At 38.4% G+C, this 27,001-nt stretch overlaps 2 protein-coding genes across 6 annotated transcripts in view; one reads left to right on the top strand and one right to left on the bottom strand.

Moving 5' to 3' along the window:
• Positions 1-7,879: 7,879 nt before the first annotated feature.
• On the bottom strand, positions 7,880-17,117 carry COPS5 (COP9 signalosome subunit 5). The gene is made up of 8 exons (XM_082044737.1): positions 16,820-17,117; positions 16,502-16,736; positions 13,903-14,031; positions 12,633-12,698; positions 11,839-11,924; positions 11,051-11,162; positions 10,165-10,313; positions 7,880-8,275 (listed from the first exon to the last, which is right to left on the bottom strand). The coding sequence occupies exons 1-8, from the start codon at positions 16,975-16,977 to the stop codon at positions 8,191-8,193; spliced, it is 1,020 nt and encodes a 339-aa protein (XP_081900863.1). The 5' UTR covers positions 16,978-17,117; the 3' UTR covers positions 7,880-8,190.
• A 311-nt stretch (positions 17,118-17,428) lies between these two features.
• Positions 17,429-27,001, top strand: part of CSPP1 (centrosome and spindle pole associated protein 1) — a 67,089-nt gene continuing 57,516 nt past the window's right edge. For all 5 annotated transcript variants that reach the window (XM_082044736.1, XM_082044733.1, XM_082044734.1 and 2 more), the window contains exons 1-3: positions 17,429-17,543; positions 22,430-22,533; positions 23,690-23,786. In XM_082044736.1, coding sequence (XP_081900862.1) covers positions 22,435-22,533; positions 23,690-23,786 — 196 coding nt within the window. In that variant the 5' untranslated portion in view covers positions 17,429-17,543; positions 22,430-22,434. The remainder of the gene's footprint in view (positions 17,544-22,429; positions 22,534-23,689; positions 23,787-27,001) is intronic.

Genomic DNA, 27,001 nt, shown 5'->3' with positions numbered 1-27,001 from the left:
CAAATGTTTAATAATTTTTCCTATGTTGAAAAATTATTCCAATTTGGGATTAGTCATGTGTGGTGTGGTGTGGTTTTGTTTTGTTTTTAATATATCAACCCATTTGGTGCCTTTTAAAATGAATTTATTACTGATGCCACAAAACTGTGAGGAGTGGCTGATACACCAGGGGGTTGTGCTGCCATCCAGAGGCACCTTGACAGGCTGGAGAAATGGGCCGATGGGATTCCTGAGGACTTCAACAAGGGGAAGTGCAAAGTCCTGCCCCTGGGCTGGAACAACCCCAGGCACCAGCACAGGCTGGGGACTGACCAGCTGGAAAGCAGCTTTGCAGAGAAGGTCCTGGGGGTCCTGGTGGAGACCAGGTTGGACATGAGCCATCAGTGTGTCCCTGCTGCAAAGAATGTGAGTGGTACCCTGGGCTGCATTAGAGGGGTACTGCCAGCTGTGGAAGGAGGTGATCCTGCCCCTTTATTCATCACCCGTGAGGCCACACACGAAGTACTGTGTCCGGTTCTGGGATCTCCAGTACGAGAGAGACATGGATATACCAGAAAGACTTCAGCTAAAAGCCATTAAGATAATGAAGGGACTGGAGCTTCCTTCTTTTGAGGAGAGGCTGAGAGAGCTGGGACTGTTCAGCCTGGAGCAGAGAAGGCTCAGAGGGATCTCATCAATGCATATAAATACCTGACGGGAGGGTGCAAAGAGGACCGAGCCAGGCTCTTTTCAGTGGTGCCCAGTGACAGGAGCAGAGGCAATGGACACACACTGAGACATGGGAGGTTCCCTCTGAACATCAGGAAACACTTTTTCACTGTGAGGGTGACCTGGCACAGGTTGCCCAGAGAGGCTGTGGAGTCCCTGTCCTTGAATATATTCAAAAGCCAACTGTACATGGTCCTGGGCAACTGGCTCTAGGAGGCCCTGTGTGAGTGGGTATGTTGGACCAGATGACCTCCAGAGATCCCTTCCCACCTTGGCCATTCTGTGATTCTAACAATTAAACATATGAATAACAAGTCAACAAAACTTTATACTTGTTATGTGCTTGCTGACAAAATACATTGCTTCCAATGAAACCAAGATTAGGACTTTATTTTTCTCATTGGAAAAATGACACGAAATGTTGTTACAAGTAAGCATGTTCCACTTTGACCTTTGTTAGAAACACAGACAAGGTATAAAGAGTCCCATCCCTCCTACCTCAAATTTCCTATATCCTTCTCTCTGAGGATATGAGAGATCATAAGATGTCCTTATTTCTGTGGTAGAATCCAAACTGAGCATGCCCTGCAGCTGCTTGTTCTGGGAAATGTTTCTGTAAAAAAACTGTGTTAATATTCTGAAAGTTAATTTTGGACTTAGTTTGTTCTCCCTCATGTCTGTAGATCTTGCAGGTGTCTGGGGCTGTCTGTTAGTAATTTGATTTAAAGGCAGAAAAAGCTATGGGAAGTTTCAGAGAGAGTATTTATTCATTAAGATTTGAAATAGGATTCTCATCTGGTGGCACAGAGTATTAAACAATCATCTGTGTACTCTCCAGGATGGCAGTAATTTGGCTGAGTACAAGAAGTCCTTGTCTTCAGAAAAGCTTTTGGAAATACCTGTGTAAAATCATTGATGGCTATATTTCTTACAGTTCCAGATTGGAAAATTGAACTGAAATTTACTTCTAAGGACATAAAACATCTTAAGAGTCTCCCTTGCCTAAACACTATCATGGATTTTGCATAGAGCTATTTCTGCGTATATGGATTCTATTTGTCATAACGAATATGACAAATACCCTTAGAAGATACGCACACTTCTATTTGTAAAACATTAAATTCAAGCCTAACAATTTCTGACAAACTTTTTCAGGGTCAGGTTTCAAATTTTGGATTCAGTCAAGCTTTTTCCTGAGTGTCTCTTGCCTTCCTCTTTTGTGGCTAGACAGCTACATAAAAGAGACTCAGCATAGTTGCTTCTATATAGTCTTTTTAATGCATAAAATATGTCTGAAACAGCTTTTTTAAATTTCAATAAACTTGCAGAGAGCTGTATTGAAACGCCTTTGTCTGAAAAATCACGCTATAATCCATTAAGTCTGATGTTGTCAGCCCCGTTTCTTAAGGACATAGTGCTTATCCATCCTTCATGTCTATATACTTCCCAGTAACTTTTAAACCCATCAAGCCAACTCTGACCAAAACTGACAAAGGGGACAGGCATAGGATGTCAGTAAATTCTACTTTTTTAAACAAAATTCAACAGCTACTTGGAAAAAAAGATGCCCAGCCTAGCATCCGCATTTAAGGGAGGGGCCCAAGTGTGAGCTCAACAGTAACTTGTCTCCATCAGAAATGTGGCAGCCTTCACTCAACCACAGCCCTGCAGGCAGACAGGAGAGCTGGTGCAGCACAGAGGGGCTGTTACAGATGTGGGGAGGGCAGCACCAACTGTGACCCACTAACTTTTTGGTTACAGTCAACAGGGAATAAGACAACGCAGAAGACAGGGCATCGGTATTTTTGCTGCTCATGAATAATAATTACGGTAAATATGTAGCTTCCTCAGTTTTGTCCACGTGTCAAACTTACTCTGAAATAGGCGTATAGCACCAGAACTCTATGTTTATATTTTTATCCTGGAAGTGGGTTAGGTTACATAGGTACCTGGAATAATTATGTAAAGCCCTAACTTTGCAAGCAGCATTTCAAGTTCTTGGACTCGTTCTGTTGCATCACAACAACTCTTGATTAGATTTTAGCAGGACCTCATGCACGCACGAGTAACAGAAGACACATTCAAAGCTAAGCTACTTTTTTTCCCTGTGCTGGAGAAGTGCTGGACTGGAGTTCTGTCCCTGCAGTGCTGCCTTCTCCTTGCTGATCACGCACAGTTCGTGTCTTGTGCTATTGCTGTTTCACTGGTTATACCTCATTGCTGCTTCTCTCACTGCATTAACACTTGCTCATACTGACTGTTGATACCAATAGAGCTGTGCAAGCCTTAGCAAAACTGGAGCTAAGACAGAAAACCACTAATGTAATTGAGATAAATAATATGCTTCAAATACAACTAAAATCAAGTTAAAATATGTCCAATACCAGACAACACCTGAAGCCCAATATGGATAATTATTATTACAAAACTTTAAGGTCTGTTATTAGTACAAACGGTTATCATCATTAATATTACTGACAGATGCCAAAAAGGTGAAATAGTCTTTCTCCATCTCTCAGCATTAAAATCTGTTAGAGCCTGGAAGTAAAAGTGATTAGAAAGCTATCTGTTTGTTAGAACAAACATTTTATCTTTATAGTGTTTATAACATTTTTTTAACAATCACTGTATCTTACCTCCAGCAGAGACTACAGTGTTGATTTGGGAAACGCAAGATTGTCTCCAAATATGAGTGATAAGAAATAATTCAAAACACGCTTTTACAATTTTCATCATAGAGAAAAGAACAGCTTTCCAAATATTGTAATGAACTTCGACAGATGAACGAAGAAGAGAAAATAAAAACTATTATATGCTGCTATTATTCAGAAAGTCAGAGAATGTACTAGTATCTCAGCATTATTTTGTCAAATACTGTACGGAGAGCAAATCTGAGTATTCACACAGCCATTCTTTGTTCTTAAATACATGTAAGATGTTATTTACATGTTATTTGTCCCTGGCTGATGTTTGTGTTAAACCATTTTTGCCACTTTCAGAATTTTACCTAGTTGTCATAAGAATATTTAAAGAGGAAAAGGGAGACGTGCAACAAAAACTTGGTATAACGAGGAGCTAGTTTGGAGTTTGTATCACCATAGAGAATACATACACCTTGTTTAAGAATATCTGCCATATTAGTAACTCTGGGTTTCTCCAGATCTATCTCCAGCTTCATGGAATTCAGACTGAAAAAATAAGCTTAATTCCAACCTCAAATGACATCGTAAGCAAATGCAATGTGTCTTCAGCTGAAGAAGAAAGTTCAGATGGTTGTAATTACTAAAGATTGCATGTCATTAGAAGCAGGCACATAAATTAATTTCCTTTTATAATAAAGTAGTGCCACTGCAGTTATACACAAGCCCCAAGGTAATTGGGTCTAAGCCAAACAGAAATTCACACAGGAAATGATGGACAAATTACATAGGAGTTGAATGCATGTTTCAGCTGAAAATGAAGTTTTCCTAAACTAATTCATTTATAATCTCCTCAAAGGGCTTGGGCATTTCCTATCTGGGATGATGTAAACAGGCAGACTACACGAAAGAGTAAGCATTCTTCACTAACAGCATTATTAAAAATATTGTTGTTTAAGGTGGTAATGTCTGACAAACTGGAAATGTAGCTATGACCTTTAGGGCATAAAAATGCTAATACATATCCTTTCTCATCTGTATTTTTAAAAGGCTAAAGATCAATCTTATTATTTCATAGAGGAAAACAGACACTAGCTCTGGCAAAAATGCCTTGCTAAAGTTTCTGCACTCCTGGTTTGTGAAAAGCCAGGAAGAGAACTCAGGTCTCCCGAGATGCAGTCCTGTGACCTATCCACTGGACCATGCTACTTCCCAGAATACTGTAGTTTTCAGAAAGCCCTGTATGAAGCAGTTTTTCATAATTAAAAACAAACCAAATGTCACAGCAAATATTTCCTATGTTAGAAGTTTCATTTGAGGGTCAAAATTAACCTTCCTAAATTACATATTTCCTTGTGGATATTATTCTTAGGTTCTGAAAAGTAAAACTACAGCTCATAAAAAAAATACACCCTGAGGAACAAGATACTTCATTAATTCCTTAAAGGCTTAGTGTAATTGTTTTTACCAGAATAATCCTTCAACTAACTGGAGACTCTCTGATGCCAGTTCTTCAAGACTTGACACAAGAAAAAAAAGTTACATGCATGCAATTAATCTTATGTATTATCACCCCGTATTCTAAAAATTTTCACATCTTAGGGCCTTGCACCCTTAAAATGATGCTAGCTCAACTCTGTAGTATTTAAATTTTGTCTGGTTTTATACTTTTCAAAGTGTTTGTTTTTATCGTTTTATCTTAACCTAGTTTATGATATACAAAACCTTTTATATTGGGATTTCGATAAATACTTTGAAATACTTTAAATATTGTAAATAAACATACGATGTTTATTATATGTTAGTAGCATAATGAGAGTCCATTTCTGATTTGGACTTTTTGGGGTGCAGCAAATAGATAAAATAAATAGCACGTTTATCAAAGAGAAAGTAACATACTAAGCTTATTGTAAAACACAGACCTAAGATTAAAAAACCCTCCAAAATTTAGCAAAGTGGAGAAAATAAGTAAAATAGTGTTTAATTATATTTAGTATATTTTTAACCTTATGAACAAAATAGTAACATGTCAGTAATTAGCTTTACAACTTGGATTCTGACATTTTTAATAATCAACATTAAATAATCAACTGACCTTACAGTTCATAATGAATCGAGAAGTAATACAGAAACAGTGTATACCTGGGGGCCATGCTCTGCAGTTTGCAGGAATGATCCACTACCCAAGCTCAAGGCAACCTTACACCTTGTAAAGCTACTTTATCTGCAGGAACAGCCTGCTGCGCTTAAGTTTCATGAAACACTAGACAAGTTAATGGTCAAAACAAAATATCCAAGCCCAGATGCAGTCGAGGCTTTATAAAGGCACAAGTGATAGAAATGCAAAAAAATTATGCTTCATTTACTAAATAGCAAATTAAAAAGAGCTCATTCTACTTAGTCTGAGCTCCGGTGCACAAACTGCCTCCAAAGGCAAGGAAAAACAGAGTCCCTTGTAAAATAGGGTCTGAACAGAGACACTGTGAGGTGAGTTTTCCAGGGAATATCAAAGATAGGCAGTGAACAGAGCTGTGGTAGCCAGCTCACAGCTGCCTGTAATTCCAGTACGAGAATCAAAGATCATTTATGAAAAGCTCAAGGAATATTTCTTCTGGCCTGGTGTGAATGTCAGGTAAGGGATGACTGAAGAACCTCAGACTCTGCTCAAAAGCAAAAGGTTAGTCTTTTTATTAGCTTTTTCTAAAGCAAAAATATTTCTTGACTTCAGTGAGGATGTTCATACAAAGATTGCTTATAAGAGTAAAGATTACAGAGTTGGTAACAAAATCCAGATACTGATGGCTAACAGTGGCAGTTTTGGGGACCAAAACATTTTCTAAAATTTGGTTTTCTTCAGTGTATTGAAATTATTGCTTGAAACTCCCAATTAGGGGTAATCCTTCAGAAAGGCTTAGTCTCTGGTAAACATCTAATGTAAGAGACTTAGGGAAAGTCTTAACATCTAATAACTTCCATTTCCCTCTGAGTAAGTGCTGAGTTCTTGAAAATCTGAGTGCTTAGTGGTACAACTGGGGGCTGCTGGATGCACAATTATTTAGAAAAAAAAAGATGGCCCTAATAGCCTGATCACCTAGTTTAGCTTTTTAGAGTTTTGTTAAATACTATCCATAGACATTGCTAAAGAAAATGCAGCCAGAGTAAAGATGTTACATTTCACAGATTAGTTAAGAATATATCTACTGACTAGGTAATCTAGGTGTTTACATTGGACTTCAAAGCAAAATTTCAGTACTTTAAGTGTCTTGGCTACATATAAAACCTGAGATCTGGAGGTATTTCTACCTCAGATACATATACCATATACATATAAACTTGAGGTGTTTCTATTTCCATTAGTTACTTTTAAAATAATCCAGGAATACAACTTCACAAGTTTCTGAAGTGCTTATTTTCATTTATATATATCTATATATCAGACAGATAAATGACAGGTATATGCAAGATAAATGAATTGTGCATGCACAAGTCCTACATCTGCCTAAAATTGTTCTCTATCAAACTGCACATCTGATAATTATCACAACTTTACTAGTTCAAATCAAATGTATTTTTCCTATACTGTTGGATGCTGCTGCTTTAACACTCTTGATGAATTTCTGCTTCAGAGTATCTGCATTTTCCAGCTGAATGATAAGTTTCCATTGTATAACTTGCATCTTGGCTTCAAATACATTGAAATCCATTTGGATGAAAAGCCCCAAATGAGTAATGGCTATTAAAATTTCCAGACCAAAACAAAAACAAAACCCACATCAAGGCAGAATTAAAGTTGAAAAGGAATATCAGTTACTTCAAGGTATAAAGTGTAAAGGCATACTGTATAAAGCATGTTATAAATTATCCCAAAAGTAAACATTCCAAAAACCCCAGGAAACTCAGGATTAAGGATAAAAACTTAAGAGAAATCCAAACATCTTGCATTATTGAAATGCAGCATGAAAGCCTCCAAAACAAACTTAGATCTGCCCTGCAGCAGCACCATGTTGTAAGCCAGCAATTATGATTAATGCAGTTTAGTATCTCTGGCCCTAAATTAGCCTACTGTGTATTTTCAGAGATAATAATTTTTCATTTTGTCCCTCTGCATGCAAGAAGTGACTATGACAAGCAACAGAAGGTGAACAGGAGGAAAATAATGGCATATAACCATATTATTAGTTTCACTGTGGAACTGGTTGTTACTTGGCTACTCAGAAATATGAAACATCCATCATAAGTATGAAGCTACCAGAACAATATTGTTGTATCATGCATGAATTATTTCATCACTGTGAGAAGAAACCATTTCTGGCTAGGCCAGTAAATCAGGAAAGGCTCCATTAGATTTAATAACTTGTTAAAAGACAAGCAAAGGGGATTTCAATTCTTAAAATTAAACACAGAAGTGAAAATCTGAGTAAAACTTCTTATGCTGCATAGGTTACCTGAGTGGACAAAATTTTTCAACAGAACAATAAGAAAAAGAGTATGAGGAGATGAATGTTTGCCAAAAAAATAAAGCTCCAAAACACTCGCTTTCAAATTTGTTTTATTGCAGTTGGATAACAGAGATAAATACCTAAGACCAAAATTAAGGATGTCACATTTGTTTTTTGGAACAATTCTCCAAACTGGTTGTGTTTTATGACAAAGAACAAAAAGTTGCACTACATTTCAGGACATTTTGTTCCTTAAAACTGGTCAGACAGGTGGGAAATATTAAAGTACTACAAATTAAATGAATAATTTTCCACTCCAGCTTCATTTCCCAAATTGAGCAAGTCCAAGCGAAAGAAACCATGACTTTTTCTGTTTTGGAGATGCATATCAGCTGCGATGCACTTCAAGCTATATTAATTTGATTAAAAAGTTTATCCTTAATAACTTGAGACATCAATCCATGTATAGCTTCTATGGTGGTCTTGCAGCTGAAAAACAAGCATAAATTCAATGTTGGCCCAACAGTGAACTGAACTGTCATTTTATTTGAAGATATTCAGCTGTTTTGGAAGTTCAGGGTGCCCATAACCCCATGAATCTTAAAAACTGTCCAAAAAGGAAAAGTCAAACACAGCAATTTAGCCATTGTTGCCAACAGCTTTTTGTTGCTTAAAAGCTGAGGAGCACTATACACACAAAGTCCAATTCCAGAAAACTTATTTGTCTGGCAATTCAGGACATCTTACATTAACAATAAAAAGTGAGCTCTCTGGTCATCTGAACCAAAAAAAAAAAATTCCAGAGGGAACGGAGCTACCAGTTGTTACCAATACCTGAAGACTCTCACTGTTCTCTACCTCATGTCCTTTGCCCAACCCCAGGCCAGTGCTACACACAGTAACCACAGCTCCTCTGAGAAACAGAGAACATTAAAGAAAGAGTTTCTAGAGCTAGACAGTTATTAGCCAAAATAGCTAACATATGTAAAAGCCCCAAACAGCTGAGAGGATTCCTACTGATCCAAATTTCATCCAGTGTGCCTGGCTTATAGGGGTGTAGTGTAAAACTAACAAATAAGAAATGTCTCAAAGAGAACATACAAATGCAAGATCTCCATCAGCCCTGAAGGCATGGAGAATAGGGACAAATTACTACTACACAGAGAAAGGAATCCGAGGCAAAGGAAGCTGGCTTGGAGCAGAGCTTGGCTATTGCATATGTACTCTTAGAAGATGGCTCTTGGAGTAACAGAAGATATCATATAGCCAAGTGTAAGCACCTTTATGCTAATGTCTTACAGCATTGTTTTTCCTAAAACAGGTACACCAAATAATCCCTTAGCAAACTTTGCAACCTTATTTATTGAAAGTAATTTAGGTGTCACTGAATAAATTGTCCTGGTGTCTGCACTTTCCTTTCTCTATCCTTAGGAAAGATGATTAGTTGAAGAAGAACATGCATCTGTATTAGTGTTACAATCCATTTTGGGAACTGCAGTAGCGTCTGTTACACAGGAAAACAGAACTGATGACAACAAAAATCCTCTCCAGTCTAACCATTTATAAACTAACTACTAATGATGACTAAATAAAAACAGAAAAGAATTATCTCTAGGAACACTGCAAGAAATAATATAGTAGGATGACCAAAGACTGAATTATTTCTTAGAATAACTATAAGTGAGAGTAATGTGAACATAAAACACAGTCAGTATTACACGACACCAAACAGGAATCAAAATCAAACTTGTCAGCAACTCCACCCTTCTCATGTCTTTAAAGCATTGCTATTGTAACTGCTTCACTACAGGACCTGGGAGATATCACTCAACCTCGCTCTTGTTGAGTTAGGAACAGGCTTAACTCCATGACAAACGTGTTCTGCAACTACAATAGTCTAAATGGGTATCAACTTGTATAACGTCAACCCCCCCAACTCCATCATGTTTCTCTAGCTGTTAACTTTTCATAACAAGGAAACAAATGCACAGAAGACACTGGCACAAGAGTAAAGCTGATTCTATTTAAAAAGACCGTATTATATTTGCAGGTATCCCCCCCACTGCTTACTGCGAAACATCTTTTTTTTATTTGCCGTGGAATTTAACAGGGATTTTTTGTTTAATAAATGTACTAGAGCTGAATTTATCCCAGAAACAAGGATTGAAAAGCCACTGTAGGTTTAATAAAGGCAAGATTTTCTTAAACTCTAAAAAATAACTAGTGGAGTCTCTCATTCCTATCTATAATCTAATCCTTCTTATCTGTAATCTTGGTAGGTTACAATTTAATTGTTAGGTTACAATTAAAGGTATGACAAAAGTTTAAAACAAAGTAACACCTTTTAGAGGGAAGAACACAAGTATGTCTTATCTTACCTGTCTCTTGTTGCTTTTGCAAGTTTGTCTTCTGATTTCTTATCATGAGTCTCTAAACCCAGCATGAAACTGCCCCTTCCAAGCTGAGCTTCTGACTGTTCTAATTTTTCAGACAAATCAAAGACTTGGCCAGTGGTGTAGTCAGCATTCTTAAGAGAAAGACGGCAATAAACATACGGAATGCAAAGCTATAAGCTCAAGCCTTTATACACAAAACAAACAATCTGAGAAAGCCCTTAAGACTGTAGTACTGCACATTTTAACCTGTATCTGCAATTGAAGTGATACAGAACATGAGTGACACATGAGTTGCTGAGAGAAGCTGACCATCTGACAAATACCTAAAGGCTAAAATGGGCACTCATTGTTACTTTACACCCATGCCCTAAGTTATGAAAGAGTAAAAGTCAGTTGATTTTGACTAAGAGAAAAGGTATAAAATTGGCTTTTGCACAAAACAGGTTTTGATGTTAAGCTGTTACACTGAAGGTCTACCTGCAGTATTTCTGTTGCAACGCCATTTTAACAGTTCCATTAGGTCTTTTACGCGTTTACTTAATCAATACTGTTATTTTAAGGCACACTACTGATTACAGTGCTGTAAAGATATATAAGGCTAAGAGGTGTTTAGGACAAAATCTAAGCATATAGAGAACTCTGTAAAATTAAGTATAAGTTTTCCCTACCTTCTACTTTTAAAGAGCAGATATAAGGAACATTTCGGTAATGATTAGGAAAATCTTCCCCTGCTGTTTAATCTGACAAGTAGATTCTGAATGTGGGATCTGTATCTATCAGTGTCCCAATAAGCATTTTACAGTAGAGGGTCTGGCTTTCAGCAATAATGAATTAATATATGTACATGATAGCATATTATGGTACTTACAGTAAGCAAACTAGAAGAACTGAGAGTGTTGACCCAGTACTTGTTCCACAGAAGCTCAAGCAATTTACGATCCAAAGATGATTTAAAGTATGAGACTTCTAAAGCATAATACCTTTTAAAAAAAACATGCAAACAAAATAAGCTTCCATCTAAATATGTTGTACGGCTGTGACACCCAAAGTACATGCATCTCAAAAATTCCTTATGAATGGCAAATACCTTCAAAGCACTGAACAATAAAGTTACCTCCAGTTCCAACTCTAAAAAGATTTTCAGTAAGTATTTAATATATAGCTTTCATACAGGCATACCTAAAACCCACACACACTGCTGTGTTCTATTTAATGAGATTGAAAGTTTTTGAAATTATTCTCTTAACAACTTCGCGTGCAATGCAACGATGCCCCATTCCATGGCTGGGATCTTCAATACTGTAGTTGTTACTTACAGATGACTGCAGTTTTGCATGTATCACCTCTAATTCAATTAGCCCTGCTGCTAAATCTACATCTGACCCTTTCCCCCCTGCCCTAAGAAAGCACCACTACTTAAAGGCGTTGAGGAATCAAGTGCAAAAGCTTTTAACCATCTTCATCTTAATCTTCATAACAGAAAATATCTCCAGATAAATGACAGTAAAACCTTTTCACCAAACCAACAGCGCTGAATCAACAAAGAACTTCAAGATTTGAAACACCCCGAGAAATGCACTTTTCTGCACTGAATCACTAACCTAAACACAAAACCTGAGAATTCGTGCTAGAGTTAGTAGTTTTTATGTTACTTACTGTTTACAATGTACACCAAAGTCTTCTATTTTATTAAGTGGAATAGTCTGGTATTCAGAGGGACCTTCATCTGGAGGTTTATAGCCCTAAAAATTCAAAGGGCAAAGACGACACAGTAATTTTGAGACTTTCTAAAAATGTTTAAGCTCTTTGAAAGCACTTGACAAAAATTGCTAGGGAAAATGAAATTTCCCTTGGTAGCCTGAAATTTTGAATTTTCTTGGATCTGAGATTTACATGTGGGTTCATTAGCAGTCATTACATTTGCAGGTCTATCAAAAAGCATGTTGGAAGCAAACTAATGGTCATAGTTGAGATTTTTCAAACAAGATGCTAAGATACAATTATATAATTTCTTATATCAAAGAAAGAATGAAAAGCAGATTACAACATATAAAACACACTATTAACATTTTAATTCCGAAAAATTATAGAGAAGAATTAACATAAATCTATTTTGATAAATGCTATCAACAACTATATCCATTAAAAAACAGCTACATCCAGCTATTTAATTTTAGGACAGCTCCACTATCTAGACAGTCTGTTTGATTTAACACTGCTAAAAATCTATGAAAAACAAACTAGCAGTCAACCTTTGTAAACATAATCAATATTCAAAGACACAAAATAACCAGCATATCAGCATGTCCTTCTTTTAGAATGAACAGTGACATACAATACAGCACAACAGATTGAACTGTCAGATGATCAAACTGCAGTAATCTTTAGAACCAATCTATTAATGTAAAGACAATCTAGTGATCACACACTAGATAATTTTAACTATTTACCTTAGGATATGTCCTAAATGCTCCAAGATTTACTTTTCCTGCAGATATTGTTCTTGTTGGATCAATCTGTTGAAATACAGGTAATGCTTGGTATATGCATTTCATAAATTATTACAGGCATTAATTAGCCTTACAATAATTTGATTTCAGAAACATTATTAGTGCAAATTGTATTAGTTTTGTCACAAACAGTACTTTTTCAGTTGGTGTCTGTTGGTATAAGACTCTCTAAAAATATGGGAATAACAATAGCCTTCTATGGACCATTTTTTCAAACTCATTTTCCTCATTTGCCAAATACTTTAAAGAAATTGCACTTCAGAGCTACAATAAACCTTAATTAAAAAAAAAAATCAGTATTTTAATATTATAGCCACTAAAAGTAAGAAACAGTATTATGTGATCTGATGTATTTTGGTGGAAAATACAGGAAACTGATGAAGGAATCTCCTTGCTAACATATTTACTAATGCTCTGTTCAATTTTAAAAATAATTGGGGGAAAAAAAAAAAGTAGCCCCAAGGAAAGTGTTCTGTGAAATTGTGCCATAAGACAGAACTCACATGGTGAAAATACTTCTTAATGGTGATTTATCCTTTCCTGATGCAGTTCTACCATCATAGGTATATTCCTTCTTTTTGGGTAATTTCAGTCTTTTTTTCTTTATTTCCTTCAGTAGCAATGGTTATACAAGTAGTATCTAAAATGAGGTTTACTTTTGATTTCAGATGTGATTTGAAGCCAAGTAGACCCTGAAGGGCCCAGAGAATTTCCTCAGATTTTTTCTTCAAAGACAGATTTTCTAGTGTATTTTACCTTGTACTGTGCCACTGATTTAATTTAAAAGTCATTTAGATGCAAAGTAACAGAAGTCTGTGAATACGCTTTGCTCTGTTTCGACAGAAGCAACAATGAGGAGAACAAAAGAAACAGATTTTTGTTCTATTGCAGAAGGTTGAATACAGACTGCTCAAAACAATTTTTTGCAAAAGTACCAAGCAGAACTTTAAGAGTAATGAATGGAGTTGTACAGAACTATTCATACCTGGAACAATGTCGTGAAAATGGCCTCTGTAAGCAATACTACTGGTTCAACCACTATGTGGCCAGCAAAGCAAAAGGAGCAATACCAATTTAAAATTTGGATCTAACACTTCCATCACGCAAAATACACACTAGTATAATGTTAACAGACAGAAATGAAAAAATTTCCTCCTGTCCTCCCAACATCATTTGCTATGCGGTTTTATCAACGACCAAGAGTACTTACAACCACTGCTACAAAAGGTTCTTGAAATTGCTGATTAAGCATCTGGGTACTGACGTCGATCCCAGAGAGCCAGCAGCCATAGCCAGGGTGACTGTGATACCACCCAATTGCATTTTCTAGACGACCAACCTACCAGCAGCAGAAGAAAACAAACCAAGTGTTAATCTCTATTCTCAAAGTATCAGTTGCCCTCTATTGGGCTTTCCAGCATTACTACAACATGGCAAGAGGATAAAAAAATACTACAGCCTGCAATGCTAACTTGCTAATACTAAACAAAATACTAAACATTTTGCTAAACTATTTTCTAGAAATCATGCAATCTGTAGTACTAGCATTCTCTGTTGCAGCTACTACCACAGAACTAAGAACTTCAAGGAGCCAGAAGCTCCTTCGTCAATGACAGGTGAAGTGCAGAGGAGATTCCATGTGGTGAGATGGTACCTAAGCTGGGACTCTTCAGCATCTTAGTGTGGATATGACATAAGCATATATAATCTCACTTAATGTATGGTATGTCACTAGAAAATTATTTAGTACAGTAACACATCTCAGAGACATAGCAAGAGATTATAAGCAAGTCTAAAAAATAACTTCAGAGAGGCAAGTTTTTGAACACAAGAAGTGACAGAATTTATTATCAGTGCATGCTGTGAAAGCCAAAAGATAATTTTATATTTTTAGATTTTTACGATCAGAAAAACTCAAAATAAGAGTTTCCTAATAATATCCCTGGGCTATCTCCATAAATACTGGAAGAAAAACCAACAAACTTAACAAAAAACATAGGAGGATGCACACTCATTGCACCTAATTTTGTTATCCTCTCTCAGGAATTGCTTACTGGCTGCTCTGTATTGATTTCAGTAATTTTGGTAGAACTCTATATGCCAGTTCTTAACTGAGAGTTGTGTGTTGGGATTCATCACCTGCTTGGTTTTGCTGAATGCCGAATATGCCAGGAAGGTTAAATCAGAAAAATTACAAGACGAGACAGAACACACAAACTGCCTACTGAATGGAACACTTACTTTCTTTTTGAATTGGTGAATAATATTTTTATTTTCTTTAAAACTCCCATAATAGAGACAGAGAGACCAACCAAACACTAAAGAACACGTGTTGTATTTCAAAGTCAAATAACACTTTTTGACTGTATTAACACCAGATCCTGCCCATGAAGAAGCAAAAAAGTGTAATGTTGGCATCTGTAAAGCACTTAAGCAGGGGTATATATCAACTTGCAATCTAATATTACAAAAAGTTAATCCAGGAACAACTGCTTGCCAAAATCAAATGTGGAACCACCAGCATGCAAATTCTGCCAGAGCACCAGTAAAGCTGAGCTATTATATTTGCAAACAAGTTCCATTTCAAAATTGTGAAACCAACTATAGACAAAACTGTACAATATAAACAACCAGAAAAAACATCACCTATCATATGAGTACTCCTATCCAGATAAAAGGAACTAAATAAATTCTTTCTAAATTTTATAATAAACAGACGTGTATTACTAAAAAGTCTCAGAATATACCTACTTCTAGATTAAGTTTATTCTTTTCTGATGTTATGATCCCACCTAATTCACATCTATTTAAATGTCTCCATCTGTATATAAGGATGTGAATACAAGTACCCCTCTCCAAAATAACCCAAATACAGCTCTTTTTTATCTCCAGTGAATAAGTAAGTGGCCTCTAATTTGGGTGGGTGTAAAATACTTAAAGGATTAAAGAAAAATCAAAGAGTAAGCTGGGCCTCAAAACTACTTGAGCTTGGAGAGTTAGAGTTAATTCAATGCTTATACATAGTGTAGGATTGCCCTGTATTGAAAGCAGCATGTCAGCAGGTGCTCTGATGTGCCATGCTAGTTTCTTTATCAGCCACAGAGCAGATTCATATTTGTGTTATTCTTCTGCATATGAGAATTCTACTGCATAGTTGGGCTTAATATGACACGGATCTCTGAATAAAAGGTGACAAAGAGGGGGAACAGACATTTGAGTCAGTTCATCTGAATTTCCAGATTACAAATATGAATAATTAAGTGGCACTGAAACTTATTCCTTCATGGGCATTTTCTTTGCAAATGTTTTATCTTTATTTTTATGAAAAACAGCAGCATGGCTATGCAGTAAGACTTCAAAAAGCAAGAAGAATAAACGTCATATTTCTTATCTACAAATAGTATCTTTGACGCATACATATTTTGTATTTAGTTTTGCATACTGATTTTGGAAATGTGTATTCTATTGGTAATTTTAGAAACACGCTCAGCCCTTGTTCCATCCACAAGCCATTAGCTGCAGCCACAAAAACACTTCCTGAGCAATGAAAATGTTTATAAAGGAGTACTTGATGACCTCCTGTAAAACATCAAAATATATACGTGAGAATGTTTAAAGGAGCCTGTGCTCCTTGCTGCTGACACAAATCCTCTTAGCCACGTTTGAAAAGAAACTGGACAGCCAGTTTCCCACAGTGGGAGGAGGGGCAGCAGGAAAACCTGCCAGCCCCACAGCATGTTCCTGTGCGATTACCGGATCCGCAGCCTCCTCACGGGGGGAGAGAAACACTCCCTGCCACCTCCCCTTACCTGCTTCGCGTTTTCAATGTAGGCAGCCATGTACTCGTAGGCGGCCGCCTGAGCGTTGACGCGAGTCTCGGTGCCCTCCACGGGCAGGGCGAAGCTGTCCATGATGATCATGGTTTCCCCGTCCACCTTGCCCAGCATCAGCCCCATCACCTCCAGGTTGCCCCCGGACCTGGCGTGCATCACCATCTTCAGCAGCGCCAGCGCAGAGATCTTGCAGTACTTGAAGTAATGATGGCTGCAAGAGAGAGGCCGAGCAGGCCGTCAGGGCTGGCCCCGCCGCCCGGCCCTCGCCGCCCGCCCGGCCCGGTTCTCACTCACTCTTTGGTCCAGGGCTTGGCCGCCAGGATCTCCTGCTGCTGTTTGCGGTCGTACTTGTAGATCTCGTCGATGCTCTGCGCCTCCTGCATGTTGTTGGCCAACTCCCAAGTCTTCTGCGCCATCCCGCTCCCGGAGGGGCCGCTCCCCGCCGCCGCCATCGCCCCCCGCCGCCCCGGGCCGGGCCCTGGCCCGCCTCACCGAGTCGCCGGCGGAACCAACAGCGGCGGGGGGCGCGGGGAAAGGTGGTACAGTCCGCGCAGGCGCGGGGCACGCAGCGCTGCGCCCCCCAGCGGGAGCGCTGGGCTCTGTGTCCCGGCCGGGTCCGTGCAGCGGCTGCTGGAGCCTGCGGGTCCTACGGGGCCGCTCCGGTCACAGCATGCGGCGGCCCTGCAGAGCCGTTCGCGGGCCGCGGTGCCTTCTCCCTCCGCGCCGGTCGGCCAGCCAAGCAGTGTTTCACAGCCAGCGGCCCGCGAAGGCTCCGGCTGAGGGGAGACTGCTGCTGCCGCCGCCTGCCTTCCCGCTCCCTGCCGCTGGTTGAAGCCGCGCTAGTGCGAGCCCGGCGCTGCCCCCGCCCGGGGAGGTGGCGAGTCACGGGCGGCTACGGGCCGTATCGCGTCCCGCCCCCCTCCGGAGCAGCAGGGGGCGCTGCTCGGCGCCGCCCGCCGGTTTCCGGGGAGGCGGTAACGCGCGCGGGACGCGGAGCGAGCAGCGGCTGCCGGCGCCGGTGAGCGGTGTGGTGGGGATGGAGCCCGGGACCCCGCTCCGCCCAGCCCGGTCCGCCGCGCGGGGCCCGAACGCCCGGCCGCTTCCCAGCCCGGGGCGCGCTCCCGTTCTCCCCTGCGGCGGGCGGGACGGGGGGCGGCGCGGGCAGCGCGTTGGGGGGCGGCGGGCGGGGCTCGGGCCATGGTGGCGGGTCACTGGGTATCCCCGGGAGGGTGGGGGGCAGCAGGGCTCTGCCAGGCCTTCCGGTGGGAGCCGTTTGTTGTGCGGCCGTTGCCTGACAACGGCGCCGTGTTCCTTAAAGGGGCCGAGTCCCAAGTGCCGCCTCCCCGGCCGGCCCGCGGCCGCCGGCTCCTCACACCTGGCCGAGGGGGTCGGTGCTTCCGGGGCCGGCGGAGAAATGCTGCCCACGAGGGAGGGTGGGAGGCCCGGCCGGAGCTCGGGGAGAGGCGCTTCCCCGGGCTGTCACGCTTGGAGAAATGGACTTGATCTCCTGGCCCTGAAAGTTTTCCGACATTAACGCGGGTTTGGGTCAGAGTCTGTGTTCTGGAAGAGTAAATACACCCACATGGCGAGGGGAAGTGATTCCCCAAACTTGTTGGTTGTTCTGAGGGTTAATTGTCCTCGCAGTCTGTTAGTTTTAGTCAGAGTTTATCGATTGTGAATATCCAGGCCCTGGATTTTATTGTGTTTTTTCAGGAAAGAATTGAAAAGAAAGTAAGGTGAAAGGTACAGGAGATACGTCTCTGGCAGCATGAGCTTATTCTAAATGCCATTCAAAGGGACAGGGAAGCAGCTGTTACAAGACCTTAGGAAGTTTGAGTGAAACTTTGAAAAGTATTTCTTAGTGACGCAATTATGGGGCCATATAATCTGTAAGTACAATTACAAAACAGAATCGTTTTGGTTGGAAGAGACTTTTAAGATCGTTGAGTCCAGCCATAACCGAACTCGGGCACTAAACCATGGTCCCAAGAGACCTATCTACACATTTTTTCAACACCTCCAGGGATAGTGACTCAACCACCTCCCTGGACAGCCTGTTCCAGTGCCTGACAACCCTTCCGTTAAGAAATGTTTCCTAATATTCATATAGTTGCTTTTTTTAAAGCACTTCCATCCTTGCCACTCCCGCTGCAGTTTATATGACTGTGAATTGCCATTTTGCCAGTTTCTCTGGTGCCATTTTAGTGTTATTGTAGCACAGAATAGATGAAATCAGTCTACTTAACATCTGCTGACTTTAAATTTTGTGCTCTGTTTTCTTGAGCAAATAGGAGGGAAAGAATAAAAAGGAATGCAGTAAGTGTTCCTTTGGGTGATACACAATATGCAAATATAGTACACACACTACAACACATGCAAATAGGTGTTTTGAATATCTTGAATACAGAGACGTGCATTATTAAATCAATTTGAGTATAGATCTAATAAAAAGATAATGTTCAAACTTTACTTATTGTGTTGAATATCTATATCCTTTCTGTTGCCTGGTGAATTTGGTTAAGTTGTAGTCTGCCTGGCTGACTCTAATTACTCAGAGTTGCTTTTGTGAAAACTCCCAGTTCAAAAGAAAAAAAGGTTATGAAACACTAAAGTCTTCTCAAAAGTGAGAATCTCTTAAATATATTTTATGGGATGCTTTCAGGCAGTAGTTTGGTATATGGTAGCAGTATGTTTAATGCAATTTCACTTTGAATAATATAGTGTTTTGGGAATACAAATACTTCCAAGATTTAAAGATACTAGAGCTAAAGGGAGGATTGATAGATCTATGCTACAAAACATTTTTTTTATTAGTATTTACATAATATTGTGTTAAAACAAACAAACATGAAAAATATGGTGTTGCACCTTGTAATTTTGGGGCCTTATGGTTTATTCTTGGGTTTTCAAATGTTTACAGCACATCCTGACTTGCCCTTTTGCTCTGTGCATGTGCCCATGGAGCCATGTCTCCAAGCTTAGTTTTGAATCTGTCACTTAGTAAATGTAATAATTGCAAGGCTCTAGAAATGCACAAAATGCATTCAGACACATTGCTAAACTGAAAATAGATTATTTTATTTTGAATTGAAGTGGTTTTATAGTGGCAGGCTTTACCTGGGTACGTTTATGCAGTAATGTGAAGCCAGTCTGAAGTTAATGGTTTGCTGTGAGTTTAGTGCTGTCACCTCCGAGAGAGTTTGCTGCCTAACTGGGGACTGCAGTAGCACTCTTTTTAGATATAAATGTATTGTTTCTTTATTTTTGTTGTAATTAGTCACTATCTCTTTACTTGATACAGATGATAAAATTGGTTAATATTCAGTAAGGTATTTGTGTATGCCTTACATTCAAATTGTCAGTCCTTTGCCTAGGATATGTAACTTTTTTTTTTTTTTCCATTCTCTTTCAGTGTAATATACCTTTTTTTGCTTATCTTATAAAGTTTGTACCCTTGCATATTTTAAGCAGATCAACTCAAGCAGAAGGGTGTAAGACATAAAATATCTAGCTTTTTTCTGAGGGGCATTTTGCCACATTTCCTGGCTATTTATCTGTATTAAAGGTATGCTGAATCAACAGTACTCTAGCATTAGTGGTTTTAGTGTTCTCCAAGGCTTGGAGTTATGAGCTTTCTTCACACCAATTGAATCGCCTGTGTAGTTCAACTGTAACTGTTTTGTCTTTGTTTTTTAAATTATTATGTTGCTTTTTTGAGAAATATGATAGGAATGCAAAATGCTAGAATATTCATTGTGTTCCTTGTGCTAGATAGAAAAAATACTGCGAATATTCCTTCACTTGTATCCTCTCCCAGAATGGGTCTGGTACCATTTCAATACAGTGATTTGGAAACAGTTCTAGAGTTTATAAATGTTATTGTAAATAGAGGTAAGAAATGCAGATGTTAGAAGCTTTTGGGAAGACTTCTCACAGCGCCTCCTTCTGCGTGTGGTCATTTTGCTCTTGGTGGCCCTGCAGCCAACTTTTAAATTCTTTAGCATGACAAGTTGTTTCATCCATTCAGAACATTTTTTTCATTATTCTTATGTAACCTAATAGGCTAAATAAAATTTATCAGTGCCTGGAAACTTAGCCTCTTTTAGATTTCTTTTATCCTTTATCAGTGTGCAAAACTAATGAGATTAAAGATTTAGGGCAAATCAGATGGGGGAATTTATTTTTGGAGTTGATTGTCCTGTATTACCACTAGGAGTTGTAAATAGGTTGTCCTAGTTCTGCCTCCTTTTAAACAATATTATAATTTTATATTAGGAATCCAACTATGGCATTAATGTAAGAGAAACAGTTTAAAGGAAAACATTCTAAGGAATACATCAAGTATATATATTCCTTAAATTAAGTTAGCATGCAATTACTTGAATTCATCTGGTGGAATTTTGACTTTTTTCTCTTCATCTTACTTCTAGTAAGCATTTATCACAATCTCTCTGGACACATTAATTTTTGTTTACCCCTGTAGTATCTTATTCTGCTGGTCTTTGATGACTTTTTTTTTTTTTTTAATTCTTGATGCTCTTCCTGAAAATGTTTTGTAATATACTTTTATCATTGGCCTGTTGTTTGCTTCATACAATCTGTGGGCTTTTGAAAGACAGTGAATTAGCCTCCACAAAACTGCTGTACAGCCTGAGTTTAGATACTGGATGTGATGGGATTGTCTAGGAACCTGCACGAGCAATCCCATTGCTTAAGTTGTGTGGGTAGCGTTTGAGGGTCATAATTTTCTTCTCCGTTTCATGCTTTCTTTAAGTGTGGAACATAACATATGGAGGCTTTTTTTTATCCGTATGCTTGGTTTTGCAAAACTTCTCCAGTGAAGTTGGTAAAAGCGCTGAGCGAAGATTAGGATGAGTAGGCTTGTATGCAGCTGTTCTTTTATTTTCCTCTTTCTTCTTTCCATGGTTACTTACTATGCAGTTTTGCAGTATTTTTATTTTTGGTAAGATTATCTGAACAAAGAATATTCAAAGTCTGAGTGTGTGCCTTAACTTCTGTACAGTTCCACTGTAATGAATTTGATCCACTTTAATTTTTACTCTGAGGTTATCTAGGAGAAGCAATATACAGTAAATGGCATAAATAAGATGATAAAATTTCTGCTCTGAAGGGCTTTCAGTTAAATATGCAAGATGCACAACTAATGGAAGAGATGTAATCTGCTGTTTTCTTACAGATGAGTGGCATGTCTGATTGTAACTCAGGGCTGCCTGATATTGACAATTATTGCAGAATTGTAGCTGTTCTTACTGCCTCTGCTATTTTATTGGTACAGGAGATAATGATACACTGAAATATATTCCAGAAACACTATGCATGTATTTTTGTGTTTTATGGGGTCGGTGTTCTGTTTTTTTTTTCTTTGAATACATTTGATGTTTTTTTAAGATTTCTTGTGGTAGTAAGTTGAGCACAGAATTGATTGTATGATTTGGTCTTTTCAGACTATATATATATTTTACACTTTTTGTACTTTATTATTCCTTTATTCCATTTATTTTTTTTTCTGTTGTCCATTTTTTATATTATAATTCACTAACAATAGCTTGTGTTAGTGTGTAGTGAAGGGCCATTGGTATAGTTCCAGCTAAAATGGCCCTAAAACACTTTAACCAAGTTAGAAAAAAAGATTAGAGAAATACCTTCAGTTTTATAATCTGGAATCTTTGCATTTTCTCTATGGCAAAACATCAACTAATGTCCTCCATGAGTGGGTTTCCTGAGTCAGGTGTTTCATTGACCCAGCAAACATCTTAAGGCTTGTAGTTCTGAGGGAGAAACTTGAATATTACTAAACTACTGTCTTAAGCAACTGCAATTGAGCTTTAAGTTTTTGAGGTTCTGATGTAGAGGAAATGTTCTGTGTCTTTTCTATAACCTTAGAAATTATGGCGGATGATTTAGACAAATTTATTGAAGATCAGAAGGCCAAGTTGGCACAAGATAAGGCAGAACTTGAAAATGATCCACCTTACATGGAAATAAAGGTAAGAGTATTTAATAGGTTTCCTGAATTTAAACATTTATGTTGCTAGGGTCTTGATTTAAGCTTGCTTTTACTGTGCTCTTATTATTGTTCCTTGCCCACTCCCTAGGGAAGCTGCTTAGCAGGGATCTGTTCTCTTCCCACTCCAGAGTGTTAGGATGGGGATAGAAGGTGTAAATATCCTCAAAATTGCTGTTAGGGAAACTAAGAAATATAAAAGACTAATTAAGTAATCTAATCAATGAAACAAAATCTGTTCTTATCGCAGTTTTCCTATTAGAAATTTTATTACCTGATTCAGAAGCTATAAAGATTTTATAATTTGCAGATCTTCATTAAGTTGTTTAATAGTGCCAGTACCTGGCAAGAAGCTCTATCTAAATAATTCAAACTAGCTTAGTAATGTGGTAACTAAAAAAAATCCTCAGTAAAAAAAAGGAGGTTTGATTTGTCTGTTGTTTGACTTACAAAGTCCCAAACAGCTTGAGCTTTTAACAAGCAATTATAATATTGAGTTTTCACTCCCTTCTGTGGGTAATATAAGTATTTTTACCTAGTTACAATGATTATATCTGGAAAGTTTTATTAATTCACTCCAGAAATTTAATTCTTAGGGAACTATGAGGAGTCGAGCTTTATTTAGTTTTGCCTCCTCTGCTCAGAGCAAGTCTAAAGAGGAGAATTTTTCCAGCCTATAATTTGAAAAAGTCCTAAGCTGTGTGGTGTAAAGGATAGTTACAGGGAACATGTGTGTTTAAACTTGCCCTGTAATACCCCATAATTCTTCCATAGTTTGAAGCCGGGTGCAGTACCTCAAATCAGCTCACATAAAAAAAACAGAGATGATATGTGTAAACTATGAAACAATTGTGGATTATGACGTGCTTTATAAGATTAAATATGTTGACGATGGATATTCTTGTTTATGACATGGAATATATTGAATATATTGAACTAATAATTCCTGTGTTGTAGAGGAGTACTACTTTTTTGGTAGTATTAGTGAAGTGTGTAACCTGCTTAATGTGTTAATCCAGCATCACCTTCAATCTCTCTATTGTCCAGTGCTAATATAATAATTATGTTAATGATGTTGTTCTTTTATGTGATATTTCTTTTACTTTGTGATGGAGCAAAACATTTTGTTTTATTTTCAGAAAAAGGAATCAGAGAAGCTTTCTGAGACTAGCAAAATGTTAATCTCCATGTCTAAAGAAAATATACCTCCAAATAGTCAACAGAACTATCCTTCAGGTACAGTATATTTGCTTATATGTCTTCTAGATTTAAGTAGCATTTAATTACCTTAGAGAATTTTTGAAAGGGAATTACTGGTTTGGATTTTTAATTATAAGAAGGTAATTATAATTCAAGTGCATACAAATTCTTAAGTTTTCCAAATGTTTTGGGATTGTGTGGAATTCTTTTTTGTAGTTATGCTTTTTTTAGTAAGGAAAATATGCCCTCCACTTTATTTTTCTTCTTGTAAAAGTAGCTCAATTTAAAACAAAACAAAAATAAAAACCAAATGAAAAAGCAGTTTGCCAGTCCATGATAGATTATCTGTCCTTTCCTGTTGTATTTGGGTGGAGCAGAATGTAATGTGCTAGCTTTCCTTACTTGTCTTACGATCTCCTCTCTGTCGGCACTGCTGTTTTTCCATAGTTACACTTGTGTCTTGACAGCTTTAGAGCTTTTCTGTATCCTATTTCTTGTCAGTAGGTAACTCTTTTAATGTGTAGGCACTTCAGTTTTGTACCTCATTGGTTTTCATACTGTGCTTACTGTAATTCTCTAATCTGCAGCTTTCAGTGGGAGTAAAAGCTGTCCTTTTACTTTAAAGAAGATATGTCAATAGATATTTGATGTTGATTACAACATTGCTTGCTGCCAGAAGTCATAATAGATAAACTTGGTTAGAGGACAGCACTTGAATAAGTATCTACCTTCCATTTTTGGCACTTTGATCAGCAGGTTCGTCCTGGTGTTGATGTTTCTTTGTTTAACTGGAAACACACAATACAGTCCATGGTAGTATCCCAATGGCTTTGACTGACTACTACATAACAATTATGCTATTTTAATGTAAAAATAATTTTATCTCTCATTGGACAGCTATAATAGCACATTTCATTGTGTATTATTATAATTTGGACTTACTGTTGACACCCAAATATAGTAATACACATATAATGAAGTATCGCAGAAGGGGGCATTCAGGTGGCTTTAAGTGAAAAGCCACAAATAGGTATTTCTATAATAATAATTTGGGCACTGACACATTTGGCTGGTTCTGCTCTAAAGCAATGTAATTTCCTTTGGATTAAGTCAGACAGGGACTTGTTCCTTGTTAGCTGCTCAGTATATTCTATAGTTCTAGCAGCAGTGTTGAGGACCAGGCTGCATGAAGTTACAGTTATTTCTCAACATATTAAATGCAAGCAAATTTTGATAATTTTCTTCTTAGTAAAAGGTTAAGATTTTTAAATGCATTTTTACAATGTGATTGTGTGTGATTAAGAATGCGAATTGTCAAATAAATACAGCAAATACAGAATAGAAAACCAATGAAAAAGAGTGTATCTCTTGTTCCAACAAAAGAATTCAGACAAAAATAGCATGAATCTATGTTAACTGGAGTATTTTTGCCCTGCTAGGCTCTCCTAAAGCAAGTTTTTGAAGTAGGTAGTTTTGAAATATTTTTGATATCACTACCTGTAATTGTTCTCTCAGTGCTTTCTGGTGGCCAAAAAGAGGTCTTCTGTAATGAAATTAATCCCTCTTTTGTTTGAATACTTTATGTATTTGAATGAAAGCACTTGATTTAGGCTCTAGAAAGGTATATGGACTGGCTGGATCATTGGGCTGAGGCCAATTGTATGAGGTTCAACAAGGCCAAGCACCTGGTCCTGCACTCTGGTTGTAACAACCCCAGGCAGTGCTACAGGCTCAGGGAAGAGTGCCTGGAAAGCTGCCTGGCAGACAGGGAGGGTGTGTTGATTGACAACCAGCTGAACATTAGCCAGCAGTGTGCCCAGGTGGCCAAAAAGGCCAACAGCATCCTGGCTTGTATCAGGAATAGTGTGGCCAGCAGGACCAGGGCAGTGATTGTCTTGCTATACCCAGCACTGGTGAGGCCCCACCTCGAATCCTGTGTTCAGTTTTGGGCCCCTCACTACAGGAAAGACATTGAGGTGCTGCAGAGAGTTCAGAGAAGGGCAATGAAGCTGGTGAGGGGTCTGGAGCACAAGTCTGATGAGGAGCAGCTGAGGGAACTGGGGCTGTTTAGCCTGGAGAAAAGGAGGCTGAGGCGAGACCTTATCGCTGTCTACAGCTACCTGAAAGGAGGTTTGTCCAGGGAAGTGGTCGAGTCACCATCCCTGAAGGTGTTTACAAGACATATAGAAGAGGTTCTTAGGGACATGGTTTAGTACCAGAGTTAGGTTATGGTTGGACTCGAAGATCTTGAGGGTCTCTTCCAACCAAAATGATTTTATGATTCTCACTGTTGTTGTTGTTTTGTGTAGTCTTTTGTTTTGTTTTGTTTTTGTTGTTTTTTTTCTGTACTGAATTTTACTGGCTCCTGTGAAATTATTGAATGAATCTTCACTCTGATGTGTTAGTTGCTTTTATTTTTTTTCTTTGTTCCCTATAGTTAATCCAGAAATAATTTTGTGTGGAAATGAAAGGCAAGAACAAGTAGCTGCAAAACTATTTCTTCTTCTGTATTCTATTCCTCTTTACACTTACCTGTTTTTTGAGGGTTGAAGTGATGCAGTATTTTTTAATGGAACTCACACTTACCTTGTGTGTGAATTAGGAGAAAAGTAACTTTCAAGTTGGAGAAGAACCTCCCATGCAGATTTTCTTTAGTAGTTGAGCTCTGCAAGCTGTTTCAAAATAGCGTATGACATATTTAATCAGGTATTAGGTCCTTTGGTTCTGCAGAACAGCTGCCTGACTCTTGTTTTGTCTCATGGGGACACATTCTGACTTAGCTGGCTTGGCTCGAGGTAGTTTCAGCTAAGTGTACCAGTTTCAGGATCAGAGTGATTCCCAAGTTAACCTTTTTCAGCATTTATAGAATGTCATTTTTACTGTATGGACACCAATAGATGGCCTAAACATTTAAAATACAGGAGTCAAACAAATTACCATGCAATAAATCGGGGCTGATATAAGAGTAAATCTTGTAAACCTCCCTCTGCCCTCTTACTCCATGCTACTCATTTTATATAGACCACAAGATTTAGAGATGCTTTCAGAGAAACAATAGGAAATAAAAAAAACCCAAACAGCTGCAATGTATGTCGCTTGTTGTGTGGCTTTGTGGAATTCATTAGCTTTCTATGGAGAGTGGTGAAAATGGCTGCAGAGCTGGGCTTCTGGGCTGGAGAATATTTCTTATAATGTACTTTAATATGTATTTGGGGAATAACAAACAATTTGCATAGCATTATATTTTACCA

The sequence above is a fragment of the Streptopelia decaocto genome (assembly GCF_964273445.1).
Source record: "Streptopelia decaocto genome assembly, chromosome: 2".
In the NCBI taxonomy this organism is placed as follows: Eukaryota; Metazoa; Chordata; class Aves; order Columbiformes; family Columbidae; genus Streptopelia; species Streptopelia decaocto.
The sequence above is the reverse complement of the archived record's forward strand: the minus strand, read 5'-3'. Positions and strand labels throughout refer to the sequence as shown.